The 13,939-nt window shown below is 44.1% G+C and overlaps 3 protein-coding genes across 4 annotated transcripts; all 3 read right to left on the bottom strand.

The window, feature by feature from the left end:
* Positions 1–1,610: 1,610 nt before the first annotated feature.
* E1B28_002897 (uncharacterized protein) lies at positions 1,611–2,983 on the bottom strand. Of its 2 annotated transcripts, XM_043159848.1 has the most exons (4): positions 2,829–2,983; positions 2,699–2,777; positions 2,522–2,627; positions 1,611–2,471 (listed from the first exon to the last, which is right to left on the bottom strand). In XM_043159848.1, exons 3-4 carry the CDS (start codon positions 2,573–2,575, stop codon positions 1,752–1,754), a joined length of 774 nt encoding a protein of 257 aa, XP_043001802.1. In that variant the 5' UTR covers positions 2,576–2,627; positions 2,699–2,777; positions 2,829–2,983; the 3' UTR covers positions 1,611–1,751. The 2 variants fall into 2 exon arrangements, with proteins under 2 accessions (XP_043001802.1, XP_043001801.1); XM_043159847.1 differs by having other exon boundaries at positions 2,522–2,777.
* Positions 2,984–10,156: 7,173 nt separating this feature from the next.
* Positions 10,157–10,436, bottom strand: E1B28_002898 (uncharacterized protein; the record flags this gene model as incomplete). Its single annotated transcript, XM_043159849.1, has 2 exons — positions 10,157–10,375; positions 10,434–10,436. The coding sequence occupies 2 exons, from the start codon at positions 10,434–10,436 to the stop codon at positions 10,157–10,159; spliced, it is 222 nt and encodes a 73-aa protein (XP_043001803.1).
* A 2,983-nt stretch (positions 10,437–13,419) lies between these two features.
* E1B28_002899 (uncharacterized protein) lies at positions 13,420–13,859 on the bottom strand. Its single transcript, XM_043159850.1, has 3 exons — positions 13,833–13,859; positions 13,621–13,782; positions 13,420–13,567 (listed from the first exon to the last, which is right to left on the bottom strand). Exons 2-3 carry the CDS (start codon positions 13,747–13,749, stop codon positions 13,439–13,441), a joined length of 258 nt encoding a protein of 85 aa, XP_043001804.1. The 5' UTR covers positions 13,750–13,782; positions 13,833–13,859; the 3' UTR covers positions 13,420–13,438.
* Positions 13,860–13,939: the final 80 nt, after the last annotated feature.

A 13,939-nucleotide genomic window follows, 5' to 3' on the forward strand; every position in this document is an offset into this window, starting at 1 on the left:
GGCTGGGCCCTTCCTTATTCAAACGCAAATCAACCCGGTGGGAAGGGTCAACACTTTTTGGGTACAGATTTCATGAATCCCTGGGAAGGGTTCCGAAGACATGGCACAGGAATTTCCATTGCATTCGAGCTTCTTCCCGCCTGGACATCCGTCACTTCCACCATACTGTACATTCAAGGTAACCGAGTGAAAGGGTCGATTTTACATAAAGGACTAGTCAGTTACACTAATGAGTTGGGACCCCATTCTTCATGTGAATGGTGCGACTTGCAAAATAGTTACTGTCGAGAGGTCCTCCGGTCGCAATACCGCGATGATATAAAGGTCGTTGAACTGTGATTCCGATCACCTTGTTCAAACTTTGTACCCGCACCATCTTTTTCGGTGATTCCTCCTTTACCTCGCCACCTGCCCAACGAATTCTATTCCAAAGGTCCCTGAAGATGATGCCAATCCCAGTGAAGGTAAACACTCGCTGCTTGGGGGGTATCTGAGGCCTGAAAAGCACGGTTGACAAAGATATTACAGAGGGATAGTGAAGACGACTTGTATGAATCAAGTGTTGCCTCTCAACCGTTATTACGATGCAGGCCCCCCGATACCGTTCAACATGTCAGTCTCTCCACAGTTCGTGCCTGCGATGACAATAATCTCAAGCCTATTTTAAAACAGGTTGTAAACATTCCAATAACGAAGAAAACGCAAGCAGAAGGCAGTCGGCAATCCAAGGTGAGTAATAGTATTTGTCATTCCAAGGGCGTGGTGACTGGTGGCTAAAATCAAGGCTATATAAGGTCCCGGCTTCCCTTTCCAAAGTTGGGCGGCGACTGTACAACAAATACGAAAAACGAGCAGCAAAGTATGGGGGCACCGTTTCCGCAGAATGTTGGATCTCTTTTGCATAACTTGGCGCAATTGTAAACCTCGGGGCTAGGGAGGTCAGTAGCAGGCGGAGACAGTGTCAGAACTCCAAATCTCTGGAACGCTATTATCTATCATAAAACAGACTGTAGCACAGTAAACCCGAATAAATTATTATTCGCCGCAAACGCCGAAGTACTTCAATTAGAATATTTCTCACGCCCTCAAGGACCTGAGCCGGCGGCTGAGTACGAGTGGCCATCGGCATCACGCCTCGTCGGGAGATGTACAGTAAGAGATTGGTAATAAAGGGAGGGCAGTAGACTCTTTCACTGTGACGTCGCCGGTCGAGGTCTTTCTCCCGTCAGTTACTCTCTTTCTCTCCGCTTTGTTTCGATGTGATTCTAGTTAAGATCTTACTGTATCAGTGCTGGCGTTTTTCTTTAGATTTGTACGATCAACCGCACGCTTCCGTCACTCGGTGTTATTCTGTAATTTCACCGTAGAGTCCCTGAGAAAACTGGCTGATTGGGCCTTCAAAGCTTCAAGCTCAAGTGTCCGATATGGTATCACACGTCGCCAAGATCTAAGAAGCTATGTAGATAATTCCAGTACCCTCCATACACCTCGATGTACAGATTTATAAGGACATTGAATAAACAAGATTGCCCACTTGAACCACGTCTACATAAGTAGTGAAAGACATGATTGTTACACCCCACCATCCTGGTCTACTGTATACAAACCAGGAGCGAACATAAGAAATGGGAATGAAGCAGATAATGGTGCAGAAGTCGATAAATGTGCGATGAATTGTGAGACAAAACAGCAGAAAAAATATCTGAAAATTAACTTAGAAAGCTGTGAAGACATGTAAAGAGAGATCAGAATCAATTGTTCTTGATTTTTGAGCGCTTGCTCGCTCTCAAGCGCTTCTCAGATGAACGACGCTTTGCGGCATCGAGGATAGGCTGTAATCGCTCCATCCGCAACCCCATCGCCTCCTCCAACCTCCCCAAAGTGAATGATACCGGAGGCGATGGTTCCCGCGAATACTGCTCGAGAATCGGATCGGAACCGCCACCGTCTGACGGACCCTCGGTTTGTAACGACCAATCCTTGACGCGAGCATCATCCTTGATGACTTCCTCCACAGGCACGGGATCCCGCCACGACTCGGAATCTTCTGAACTATCTGCTTGTGAACTCGAACCGGAAGTAGAGCTCTCGCTGTACTCCCACCTTCCACAATCCGTGCAACCACACGTGTCAGAAGCTGGTCGCTTCCGTTTCGGTGAGGTGAGCATGGGGAGGAAGCGGTTGTGGGTCCAAAGTGGCCATTCAAGAAATACGTTTGTTATTGGTGTGATAACATGCGGTTCGAGGGACTTCTCGACACGGCGCGAACCGATTTGATTGCAAACTCTAAATAAGATGACAACGAGTGGGTGGATCATCGACGTGAAGCGAGGTAAGGCATCGTAATCGGACGCTGAGTCGTCTAGCGACAACGGCGTGGTACTGCCATCATGTGAGCGGTGAAACAACGGAGGTGACACTTTTCCTTTCGTTGCGAAGAGGGCATATTCCCAAGGTCCACTGCCAAAGTCCTGCAACTGGGTCAGTGGGATATTGAGGCTGCAAACTTTAACAGACGCACCTCGAACCGCTGACGATCACTTTTTGACCTAACCTTTCTATTGAAATTCATCATCACAAGTGCTTTACTAGTGAGAGATGCCGGGGGCGATATCGCCAGGTTCTGTCTTTTGATGTGGTAAACAAGATCCTTGGGTACTGACAGTTGACATGAGTACATTATGTTCTACGAACGTACCAGTAACTCTATTCTCCTCCCCATCGAAGGGAAAACCATGGTTCTCTAGTCCGTATATCCACTCAAAACGGTGCAAATTCTGTACTGAGAAGTGAGCTGGTTGGATGATCCAACACAGGAATGAACGCACCACCGGCCTGATAACTCTCTCTTTTGTGACCAGTTGAAACGTTTCGATCTCGATCTCTCCGTCAGGCCGCGTTGTAATATCTTGTAAGGAATACATGGAAACAGGGAGTGGGGTGGCGGTTGTGGTCGAAGAGATGCATGCCGTGAGGGCGTTACTAGGCGTTACAGGGTCAACTCGCGGTCACCGGTTTAAACGAGCGCTTGAAAAGATCAACGCCTCTTTTAGAGAGAAAATTCCTCCACAAGTACGTCCCCAAGGAACTCCACGAATTTGCCGAGCAACTCTCACCTGAAGAAGCAAAATGCATGCCCCAGGTGTGAGGCCTTGACTCTTGAGGGACGATACGTACCCAATAGTAAATATCGTGACTGACCCAGCTTCAAGCGTGGGCAGTTGCGATCAGTGGACGGATTATAGTGATGAGACTAAGAGGGAGATCCTCAGTTTTGCATTGGCTAGTATGGATGCTTTGTGGGGGTGTGCCCTTTCCTTTTCCTCTTCTCCTTTCTTACGTCCTTGACCACGTGACAGAACTACTTCTTCTGGACATGGAGAATCGGTCCCTCTGACTTGCATCCGGAAAAATCGAAACACCGGCTTGGCCTTATCAATTGGGTTTACAAAACGGGTGGATGTCACAGCATCCGAGACTTGCCATGGGTGCATGTGGGAATACCTCTCCTTGGATTGGACCGTTGAAAACGGGTTTAGGGAACGTACCTCGTTGCGTATCCATGGTTGCAGGCTGTGACGCTGGAGCACCGAAACGCTTCCTGCTGCCTGCATATACAGCTACAGAGGCGCTAGTCGCGCTTCAAGGGGGTACATTGACGGTCAAAGGGATGAAACCGACGAAGGACGCAGATTTCGGGAATGATCAAGGACTCTACGATGGGAGGGCCGAATCCGAACTGTACTAGTAATTATTTGGATGCGTGGATTGGGACCAAGGCTCCTGCGCCTGTGCCGCTCTGCGATGGAGGGGCGGCGCCACTGCGACGGTGAAGAGGGTGGCGTGATTGTTGGATCTAAGGTTACGCCAATTGTGGCAGATGATGATGATGATCGTCGTCGTGTCATTTCATACCGGTACCCTCTCCCCCACCCCGACCTATCACAACGTTGTAACGTATACATCAATTAGCATACATATCTATGGACTTGGGACCTTGATCTTTCTGTCTATCTTTTCTGCTTGATCCATTCTCCTTTCTTCATTTTTGGAGATCCCATCGTTGTGGTCATCTTGACGTTGCGTGTCCAGTAGTGGACTTGTTCCACTGAGGTGCGGTGTGTCGGCGCTTCAGCCACCGGTGCCACTGAGTGTCAAATCGTGTGGTGTTTTTCAACTCGCTTACCGAAACTCCGAGTTGACAAGTTGCACTTGCTTTGTCTCTTAGGAATGACAAAGCGGTCGGTGGCGCATTTAGTCGTAGGGTGCATTGAGAACCGTGACGCTTACAGTCACCGTCAGCCACAAGCTCGACCGTCCAATTCATTCAAATATTGCCCATTCCACATACACCCCCATTAACGGTTTCTCAAATTCAAAGCCTGACTTATTTTGAGCTATTCAGAACTGACACGGTATATGACGCCAGAGCCTCAGGGTTGCCCCTACTAATCCCAACAAGTCCGACCATGTAGGACAACGTAGCCGATTTCCCGAGTCTTCGACACATCTCCACAGCCCGCTATTTGTACTAGGCATCATAAACATGGGTAAAAGCTCTTTTCCAGTAGATTCTGTTCAACAAACTTTGCAGGTTTCAGCCACATTGCACTGTAAAGACTGCCAAGCCATCCGCTCGGAACTGTCGCTGAAGAGGGGGGTCCCATTGGGTCTGTTGGCTGCATTGAGGTTAAATCGCGAAAGTCGTGAAAAATGATTCGAGTGGGCTGCAACATCACTTTGAAGGGGGGGGGATTGAGCGCTGAGCGCTGAGCACTTGAACCTCCATTCCGATCAAGAGATTGAAGCCAGTTACGACTTTTAAAGCTTCGAGCGAGACTGGTACTACACACACGTGGCTACAAACATGACATCAATATTTTTATATTCCCCGGCTAACACGGAAATTCCATCCAGGCCAACACGGGATAACCCAGTTTCAAATTAGATTTAACTGCCTACTTAAAAATCAATGCTCTCATGCCCCTTTCTCCACCCAACTGTGTATTAATGTCCCCGTCTTGGTTTTCTGAAGACCTTTACAATGTTATTGAGTCAACAATGGTCCCTCCTATGGTGATGTCTGTCTATCTTTGACTCAAAACTACCTTGTTCACCATTCTATAGATTGGCTTTGTTTTCTATGGTGACTCAGCATGGCCCAAGTCAGATTCAATCCCTTCTGAGGTGTCTTGTTACTTCAGGTGGATATATTGTGCTATATGGAATTTGCATCCATATTATTGCGAAACAAAGAAGGCCAAACTATATGATCAATGGCATTATCATCACCATACTCTTCATTTTAGTCACCATTGGTCTGGTTTTAAACACAGTCAGCTTCTTCTTATTAGCAAAGTGCAGCCTTGCACAGTTCCCAGTCAAAGACTGTGAAGTTCTCAAGTTCCATGAACTCAAAGCCACCATGTAAGCCATCTATCACTGCTTGTACTAGAAAACTGGGTCTGGATTTCTTGATCACAGGTTCACAACTCAAATCCTTATTATAATTGCCAAGTAAGTGTCCTATCTGGAATACATAAACCAATTGCTCACTTTACCCAACCTTGAAGTATTGTAACAGATGGCATCCTTGTAAGCAAATCTTCCAAGGTTGATAAAGTATTATTAAACTGGCTTTGTGCATAGGTATGGAGATGTTACCTCATCTGGAACTGGAAACGCAGTATTATTGGTGTGCTCATTTTCATCTGTGTGGCAAACAACAGTAACATTTCCAAATTGTAACCATGAGCAACATTCTGGATCTAATAAGACCAAAGTTCTAGGCACCCTCAGTATTTGCTTTTTCTTTGTGCCTTCAGCAATCGTTGTCATATCTCACACCCAAATAACTATGGAAGGGATCTTCTTTATATCCTTTGCAGGGGGAAGTATTCTTACCAATGTCTCATTAACACTTCTGATAGGTCAGTATTTATATCCTTGCTTTGGCATCACCTCATATTCAATGTTCTCTGGAGCTGGAAGGATTATCTATATAAGTCATAAAGTTAAAGACTTTGCCACACCCTCCATCCAAAAGATGTATCACACTATTGTCTCTGCAACGTATGTCCAGATATCTATTTGCAGATTTTTTCACTTACAAGATTGTAGACTTGAATCAGGACTCCTCTACCCATTTATACTGGTTTTGTATGGTTCTGTTACAATCAGTTATCAGCCATTAAATGGCACTCAGGCTGAAAGACAACTGTTTGTAGCAGCTGGAGTTTTCTACTCAGTATTACTCCCAGTAATGGTATGTACTCCCCTAATAAACTCAATAGCAAATTAACATCTGGCCAGAAATGCTAATATTATTATGTTTTATAGGGAATTGCCTCTACATTGATTATTGTCCGCATAATGCTTGGCATTGCTGTAGAAGACAAGAAATTATCTAGATGAAGTTGGTGAACAGAGTATTTAGCATACACTTTCTGGATGGAATTGAGATGTAGAGGGAGAAATAACACAGTCCCTGTATACTCAGGCTATGGTAGTGGGAGATTAGTAATGTGCAGGGCAAGACTGTTCAGGCTTTGGTCCTTAGTCTAATAAAGCCTGGCAAGGCTGAACAGCAGGCCTGGGGCATGTATAACATGTCTTACTCTCTTCTCCCTTGATCCCTCCATTGGTGGGATATTCAAAACATCTAGAAGGTTTGGCAAGTCCTCTTTGGCATCTGCACAGGGTGACAGCCCTGCAGCAGGTAGGTCAGATTGGCAGGTGTAGTGGCATGTTCTGTTCACTTTCCCTGTGATGTGAACAGCAAGGTCTGGCAACTGTACATCACTATCATCTGGCCTGTCTGTCAGGAGGGTGAACCACCTTTGCATATGCCGGGCCTCGAGCCCTGACGCTGAGGATAGCATACACCTAAAACAACCCAACACCCACATAGGGCATACTCTGAGGGGTACCAACCCCTGGTACTCCGACCTACTACGAGATCATACTCCAGACTAATGCTGGCGAACCATCCTACAAGCCTATCAGCAATAGAGGATGACAAGAGCTGGCGACCAAGGAGAATAAATAATGATGATGCCCGATATTGTGAATATCCGTGAACTGTGCAGTGAACCGTACTCCTATAGTGAGAGTAAACCTTCAGCAATGAGAGCATCCTTTGATGAGGTCCATATCCTCACAAGCTGGTACTCCAATGACGACGAGGGCATACAATAGACGGTACCCAACATACACGAATGTAGTGTACCACATACCTAATCCATGCATACCCCATCCTGTACTCTAACACTAGAGAAGGGACTCTAGGAGGAGTCCGGACCACAACTGGACAGTAAGTCCCCTAATAAAGGCGACCTGGACGGTGTAGAGCAACAGAGTGAATGGAGCAGAGGCGAGAGGCAAAGATAGGAAAGGATAAAGGAGGACAAAGGAGATCAAATTATAGGGAACTATCTACTACTAAGTACTCCTTATATACCTATCTAATAGAAAGGGTTGTACTCATATACCAATGACCCCTTTTCTAAGATTAGGAGTACTCTCCTATAAATCGACCCATTTCACATGATATTTCCCTTGATCGTACACCCAGTCCAACTGCAGTTGACTCTATAGGCGGAAAAGTCAGTGGTAGGTACTACCCCTGGTTCAGTTCATGACACTGCCCTTATCAGTAATTTCCTCAGTGTAAATATCTTCCTTCTGCCGGGTGAATGCCATGCTCCGTCTTATTTTCAAGCTTGTTCCAAAAGTCTGGCCAGGCATGTTTCATATTTCTGAGTTCCTCCGGTGCTTCAAATGATGTAAGGCTTTTGTAGGAAAGATTCAATGAATGAGCTGTGCACATCTCAAATGCCTAGCATATGCATATTGAGATTTTTGTAAGTCTTTTAGATGGTGAGTGTGATGTACCCTTTGAACCAACATTCACAATCTCGGTTGGTAGCATCCTATATCCAGTGTTTTTTGTCACAATTTTGATTTGCTCCCAGCAGAATGGGCTCATCCAGTTTGTGTACTTTGCAGGGCACTTTTTATTGACTGGGTTTAGTATGGGCTTTTGACCAGTAACAGCACTAAAAAACTACTACTACGTGCAGCAAAACACACTCCAAGCACGAAGTGCGCAAAACCAAACCCAACACTAGCAATTAGCGTAGTTGATTTGTGGAGGTCGGTATCAATGGACGCTCTCAGCAAGGTTCACTGAGAACTCTAAGATAGGACTTCAAGGGTGGGGCTTTATATGGTTCAAAACAAATTCAAATTCTGTGTTCACAAGTCAAAATGACTAAGGCTTTCTACGAAGTTCACTACTTCGAGGAGGTGTTCAATTCTTTCTAAGTTCAAATAGAACTATCAAATTCAATTCAAATTCGAGTCAAAGCGACTCTACAAGTTCAAAGTTTCCAAGTACCAAAGTGGCAACAAATTCAAATCAAATTCAAAGTTCAAATCTAATCTTTTCCAAATACAAACACCAACTTCGAAGAAGTGGGGCAAAGTATGAGCCAGAGTCCCCTAGTGAAAGCACTTAGGCTTCTGTCATAGGTTACTGGGGAAAATACTGCTGCTACCATCCTCCCTTATATACGCCTTTTCGAATAAATAATAATCAAACGTCGAAGATATGGTAAAAAGTCGAAAATATAGAGAAATCCCTTTCAGAGATACCAAAGTACCCTTAATCAGGTATAGTACATGTCAATTAGATATAAAACTGTCCAGAATATAGTATTCCTTATTCCTTTTCCTCATATTTTCTTTATTCCTGTTCCAAGTCAGATATCTTTGACATTTGCATGTGGATACATCCTGACCCCTTTTTGTTTCCAAGGCGAGTCCCCATGTGCTCCCTTGTTCTCTCTTGTTCTATCCGATCTGGAATAGTCCAAAACTGCTTGATCTACATTCCAGGGATTGTTCCTATGGTTCTTTCCTGGTAGAATGTCCTTTCTGACCGGACATCGTCGACATCCGCCCCTTTTCTTGTTTCCAGCTGTAAGTTACAGCCACCGGCATTGTTTCCGTTCCTTAAGTCCAAAGTGGACTTTAGATAGTTACATCTGTCCGATTGTTACTTCCAGATGTACTTCTAAGAGTTGTTTCCGTCTTTTCAACCAATATCAAAGAAATCAATAAATTAATAGTAAAATCAAGTGTCCCCATGTTTGCTACAGGTAATTGCGAGTGAGACGAGGCCTATCCAAATGAACGAAGGTTTTTAAAGGCTGCTTCATCAGTCCTACGGGTTTCGGAACGTCGAAGACTCTCATCTATAGGGTGTTTCGTACTTTCTGTACTTTGGATAACCCGCAAATAGACCCGTGCTTTGACTAGCAGCTTGGGCTTGCTCTAATCCTCATATTATGTTCCCATTTTGATTATATTATATATAAAAATGTTAAAAATGCGTTTATTTAGGTACTAGTAGAGTATATCTGTGATACCGGAACACTTTTTTGTTTTCTGTCTGAGATTTTCAGTGATTGCCCATGCTAGCCATGACCTCTCTGCCATGTCTATGAATTTGTTGGGCTCTTGGAGGTCCAACATCTAGGTAAGTCTCAATTTCAGAACTTTGTCTGCCTCTTATAAATCTGATATACACACCTTCAGTCCTCATCACAGGATGCTCTCACTATCAGAAGTACACTCTCGTTATAGGGGTGCAGTTCATTATACAGTTCATTACACGGTTCACAGATATTCATGATATAGGACACTATCATGGTTCATCCTCCTTGACTATCAGCTCTTGTCATTCTCTATTGCTGATAGGCCTGTAGGATGGTTTGCCAGCATTAGTATGGAGTACAGTCTTGTAGTAGGTCTCAGTACTGGGGATTGGTGCCCCTTGGAGTATGCCCTATGTGGGTGTTGGGTTGTTATAGGCATATGCTATCCTCAGTGTCAGGGCTCAAGGCCTGGCATAGATGTTTGGCAGGGATCTTTCGTTGACTTATTCTGAGCCATCCTTCTGACATTATGAGTATGTCCATCAAAACTCTAGGGCAGGAGCTTGTAACACCAGCTTCTGGACATCCTCTTGATATCCCACATGAAATATGGTGTACTATAGTTCATCTGGTCAATCTTACCTAGGAGTCACCTATTTTTCCCTTCTATTGTCAGCTCACCACTGCAGATTGATTCAGCAAATAACATCTCTATATTATGTCTCTTTCCCAGGACACTGCAATTCTATATCTACAGGAACCACATCATCTTCCTCTCCTGTATTCTGAGCTACACCAGACATGCCTGGGTGGAAGTGTATACTACCAACATTCCGCTCACTAATTTCACCTAAGACAGTTGCCCTGAATGATTTTTCATCTTCTATGGCAATACCAAGAGCTATTCGAACAATGATTAATGTAGAAGCAATTCCCTGTAAAGCAGTATTATTCAAGTCTTATAGTCAGATGATATAGTTTGGCAGTACTGACCATTACTGGGAGCAATATTGAGTAGGCGGTGTCACTTATAATACGAAGTGGGAGTGCAAGCTCATTCACTATAGGGAACCAAAGACTGATAGTGAAGGATCCATATAGAACAAGTATAACTGGATAGAGAAGGCCAGATTCAAGTCTATTTTATTTTTTTTGAGTTAGATTGCATCAAACTAGAGACAATATTTGGACATACATTGCAGAGATAGTGGTCCGGTACATCTTCTGTGTTGAGGATGTGGCAAAGTCTTTAACTTCCCGACTTATATATATAATTCTTCCTGCTTCAAAAAATTGACCAATGAGATGAGACCAAGTGAACAGATATAAAGACTGACCTATCAAAACCGTAAACAGGACATTGGTAACAATACTTCCCACTATGAAGAGTATGAAGATGTTGTCTTCAAGCTTGCTTCCAAATGTGAGTGAAGTTGGTAGATTATAAACCATAAAAACAGTGCTGATAATTCCTATAACTTTGATTATCATTAGAATTGAAGATGGAGTTTGAGATAATTTGAAAGTAGTACTGTTGTTTACCACACAAATGACAATGAGTGGAATACTGACACTATGCCTCCGGTTCCAGATGAGGTAACATCTCCCTATCTACAAAATAGTTATAACTCTGTAAGTGATTGACAAACAAACAGCTAGAGAATTTTCCTTACAAGGATGCCATCTGTTATAACACTTCAAGAGTGAGTAAAGTGAGTCATGGGTTCAACAATCTGAAATGCTGGTGGTATTTACTTGGCAGTGACAATAAATGCTTGAACTGTTATCTGAAGGTACCATCTGTGAATCAATAAATCTAAGTTCAGTAATTTCACAAGACAGTGGGTAATAACTTGCACTAAGAAATCATAATAACTGGGATATGAGTAGTGGCTGGCTGAGTCGAATGCAAGGCTGGCCTGGGCATCCAGGACCAATGCTAATGTGTTCAGGACAAGACCAACTGTGACTACAATGAGGAGTATTGTGATGATGACACCATTGATCAGATAGTTTTCTTGTCTAAGTTTTCTTCGTTTCCTGATAACATGGATGCAAATCCCATATAGCACAATATATCCACCTAAAGCAATGAGATATATGAGATGTGGTTATAACTGGCTTGGACAATCTCACCATAGAGTGTAAAGGTAATCTACAGAATGGTGATGAGCATGGAAACTTGGACTGAAGATAAACAGACATTACCAATGAAGGGATTATCATTCTCTTATTAGCAATAACAGGATCATCAAGGCTTTCATTGTAAAGCATGAGCACAGGAGGAAGGCTTAGACAATCTGGGTGTGGCAAGTGTGGGTGATACCATTGGAGATTGGATGATTAGGCCATTAAATAAGTTGCGACACCACCAATAGCTTTCAGTCTTCCCTTGTTGTATCTAAATGGAAGTGGAGCTGACTCACACATCCTGGCATGTTTGATTTGTGGCATCGTGTGTAGCATAAGGTTGTAGTAAACCATGAATAGAGCCAACTTTTCGGTTACTTGGTTATGACAACATGAATTCTCCCTCAGATTGTTCAGGTTTCAGCTGGGTGAGAAAACACAGATCTAGGTATCCCTTTTCAGCTCAACAGACAAGACCTTCCTATGCTTTTTAGCTTGTTTTCCATTAAACCCATGTCATGTATGATGGTACATGTGAAGTTGATAGGTTGAGGCTGGCTCAGATGGAGAAGGCAGAGAATAATGATCATTCACTATGTCTAGAGTACAATACAGTATGTGTCAATCATCTCCTCCAGGTGGCGTCATCCGAAAGGGAGAGTTTGTTTGCAATTCAAGTTGCATTGACCCGGGGCTATGAAAATCCGATGAATATATTTGGCATTTCATTTCAGCCCTCATTGTGTTCTAGGGCGATATAGCTGCTGACATTTGAAGATAATCCATGGTCTTTACAGATTCTGTGCAACAACCGCAGTGCGGCTAATGTATTATTGCTGATCGTACGCAAACCTGATCGTCCGCAAACCTGCTTATCGCAGAATTATGAATCTGTCGACCATTTCAAATAGGATTCGGAAAACCCTTTTACAGTAAGGATACATTACTATTCGCTAGTCCGTGGTGGCGATTATGATGGCCATCGCAGGTGTTAGCATTTTATCCATCCGGCAAGCATTGAGTCCTGATGAACAACGTCAATGATTCATTGATTCCATTCCATCGGTTGACGAAAGTAGACTCAACCAGAGCTTGTGAGTTTTTATAGGTCTAGCTTGCATCCTCTCAGGTCATTCCGTCGAAACTATCCCGTTCGTTTACGGTTTGCTTCCTTGCCTTCGGGTGTTCCGACTTCACACACGGTTCTAGCTTTATTCTGTATAATATCGTTCGTATACCATTACTGATTATTCTTAGGCATATGACTGGTTCATCACCTTTCCGATGAGGGAGCACGCAACGCTCCCGTCTTTTCTCGATGCTCATACAAACAGCACTTCCAGGGTCATCAAGCTAGCTTTCTCAGTTTTGCAACGACTCCACCCCGGGGCTGCATTAGTCTTCTCTGAAGCTGGTATGGGGGGGAAAAAAATGCAACACCCAGCAACGTTCGGTTTTCCAGCACCATGTGAGTACGCCATTTTATTTTCACTATGTAAATTCAAAGTCTAAGGGCGATACCCAACAATCTAGTTGTGACTGAGCAGGGTGGCGATGACAGAGTGCAGTGTTAGGGGCGCTGTACTTTCCAGGGCGAAACAGGATGCATGGTTGAAGCTACAGCGACTTTGACTCACTCTTGGTCCGAACAATCCGGACAAAATCTGCCACACCTACCCCCTCTAGCATCACTGGCAGAATTCCGTTCATTTCGGGCGTCAGATAAGGAGGCGGATGGGAGCGCTTGGTAAATGGAGAGCTAATGAATCCGGTTCGGGGTCACATCCGGATTTACGCATGATTCACATTCTGAACAGAGGGTACCCTCATTCGGCACAATGAAGCATATGGGAAGAGATAGTAGTACTCTACGTTGTTGTCTGACTATCAGCGGCGCTGAATAGTGCTGATGACTGCATCAAGATCTCGTTGGCGGCAAAACTTGGTGAGAAATGGTTCAAGACCTGAGCAAACGGAGGGGTAAAGATCCTTCGGTCCTATATCACTAGATTAGAACTGCGCATTCGATAGGGAAATTCCCTATGCAGACGAAACAGGCTTGTAATAGGAGACTAGAGTTTCTTTTGCCATCCTTTCTTTGATCAACTTGGTCGATACCCAAGCGTCCGTGAGCATGAAACATAGAGAAAGGAGGACAACGGGAGAACGAGATGTGCATTTACAGTCTTCCGGTGATCGTGCGACATAGAACCTATACTTGAGGATTATCTGACTTGAATACCGGACAAGGACAGGGAATACCATGTCAATCGTGTTTCGGGATGCTGAGAAAAAAAGCCGGAGTTACAAGGCCAAAGACTGAGAAGAATAAATACCCCACTCACTTGCCAATGTATTCAACCTCTCGT

The sequence above is a fragment of the Marasmius oreades genome, chromosome 11 (assembly GCF_018924745.1).
Source record: "Marasmius oreades isolate 03SP1 chromosome 11, whole genome shotgun sequence".
Taxonomy (NCBI): Eukaryota; Fungi; Basidiomycota; class Agaricomycetes; order Agaricales; family Marasmiaceae; genus Marasmius; species Marasmius oreades.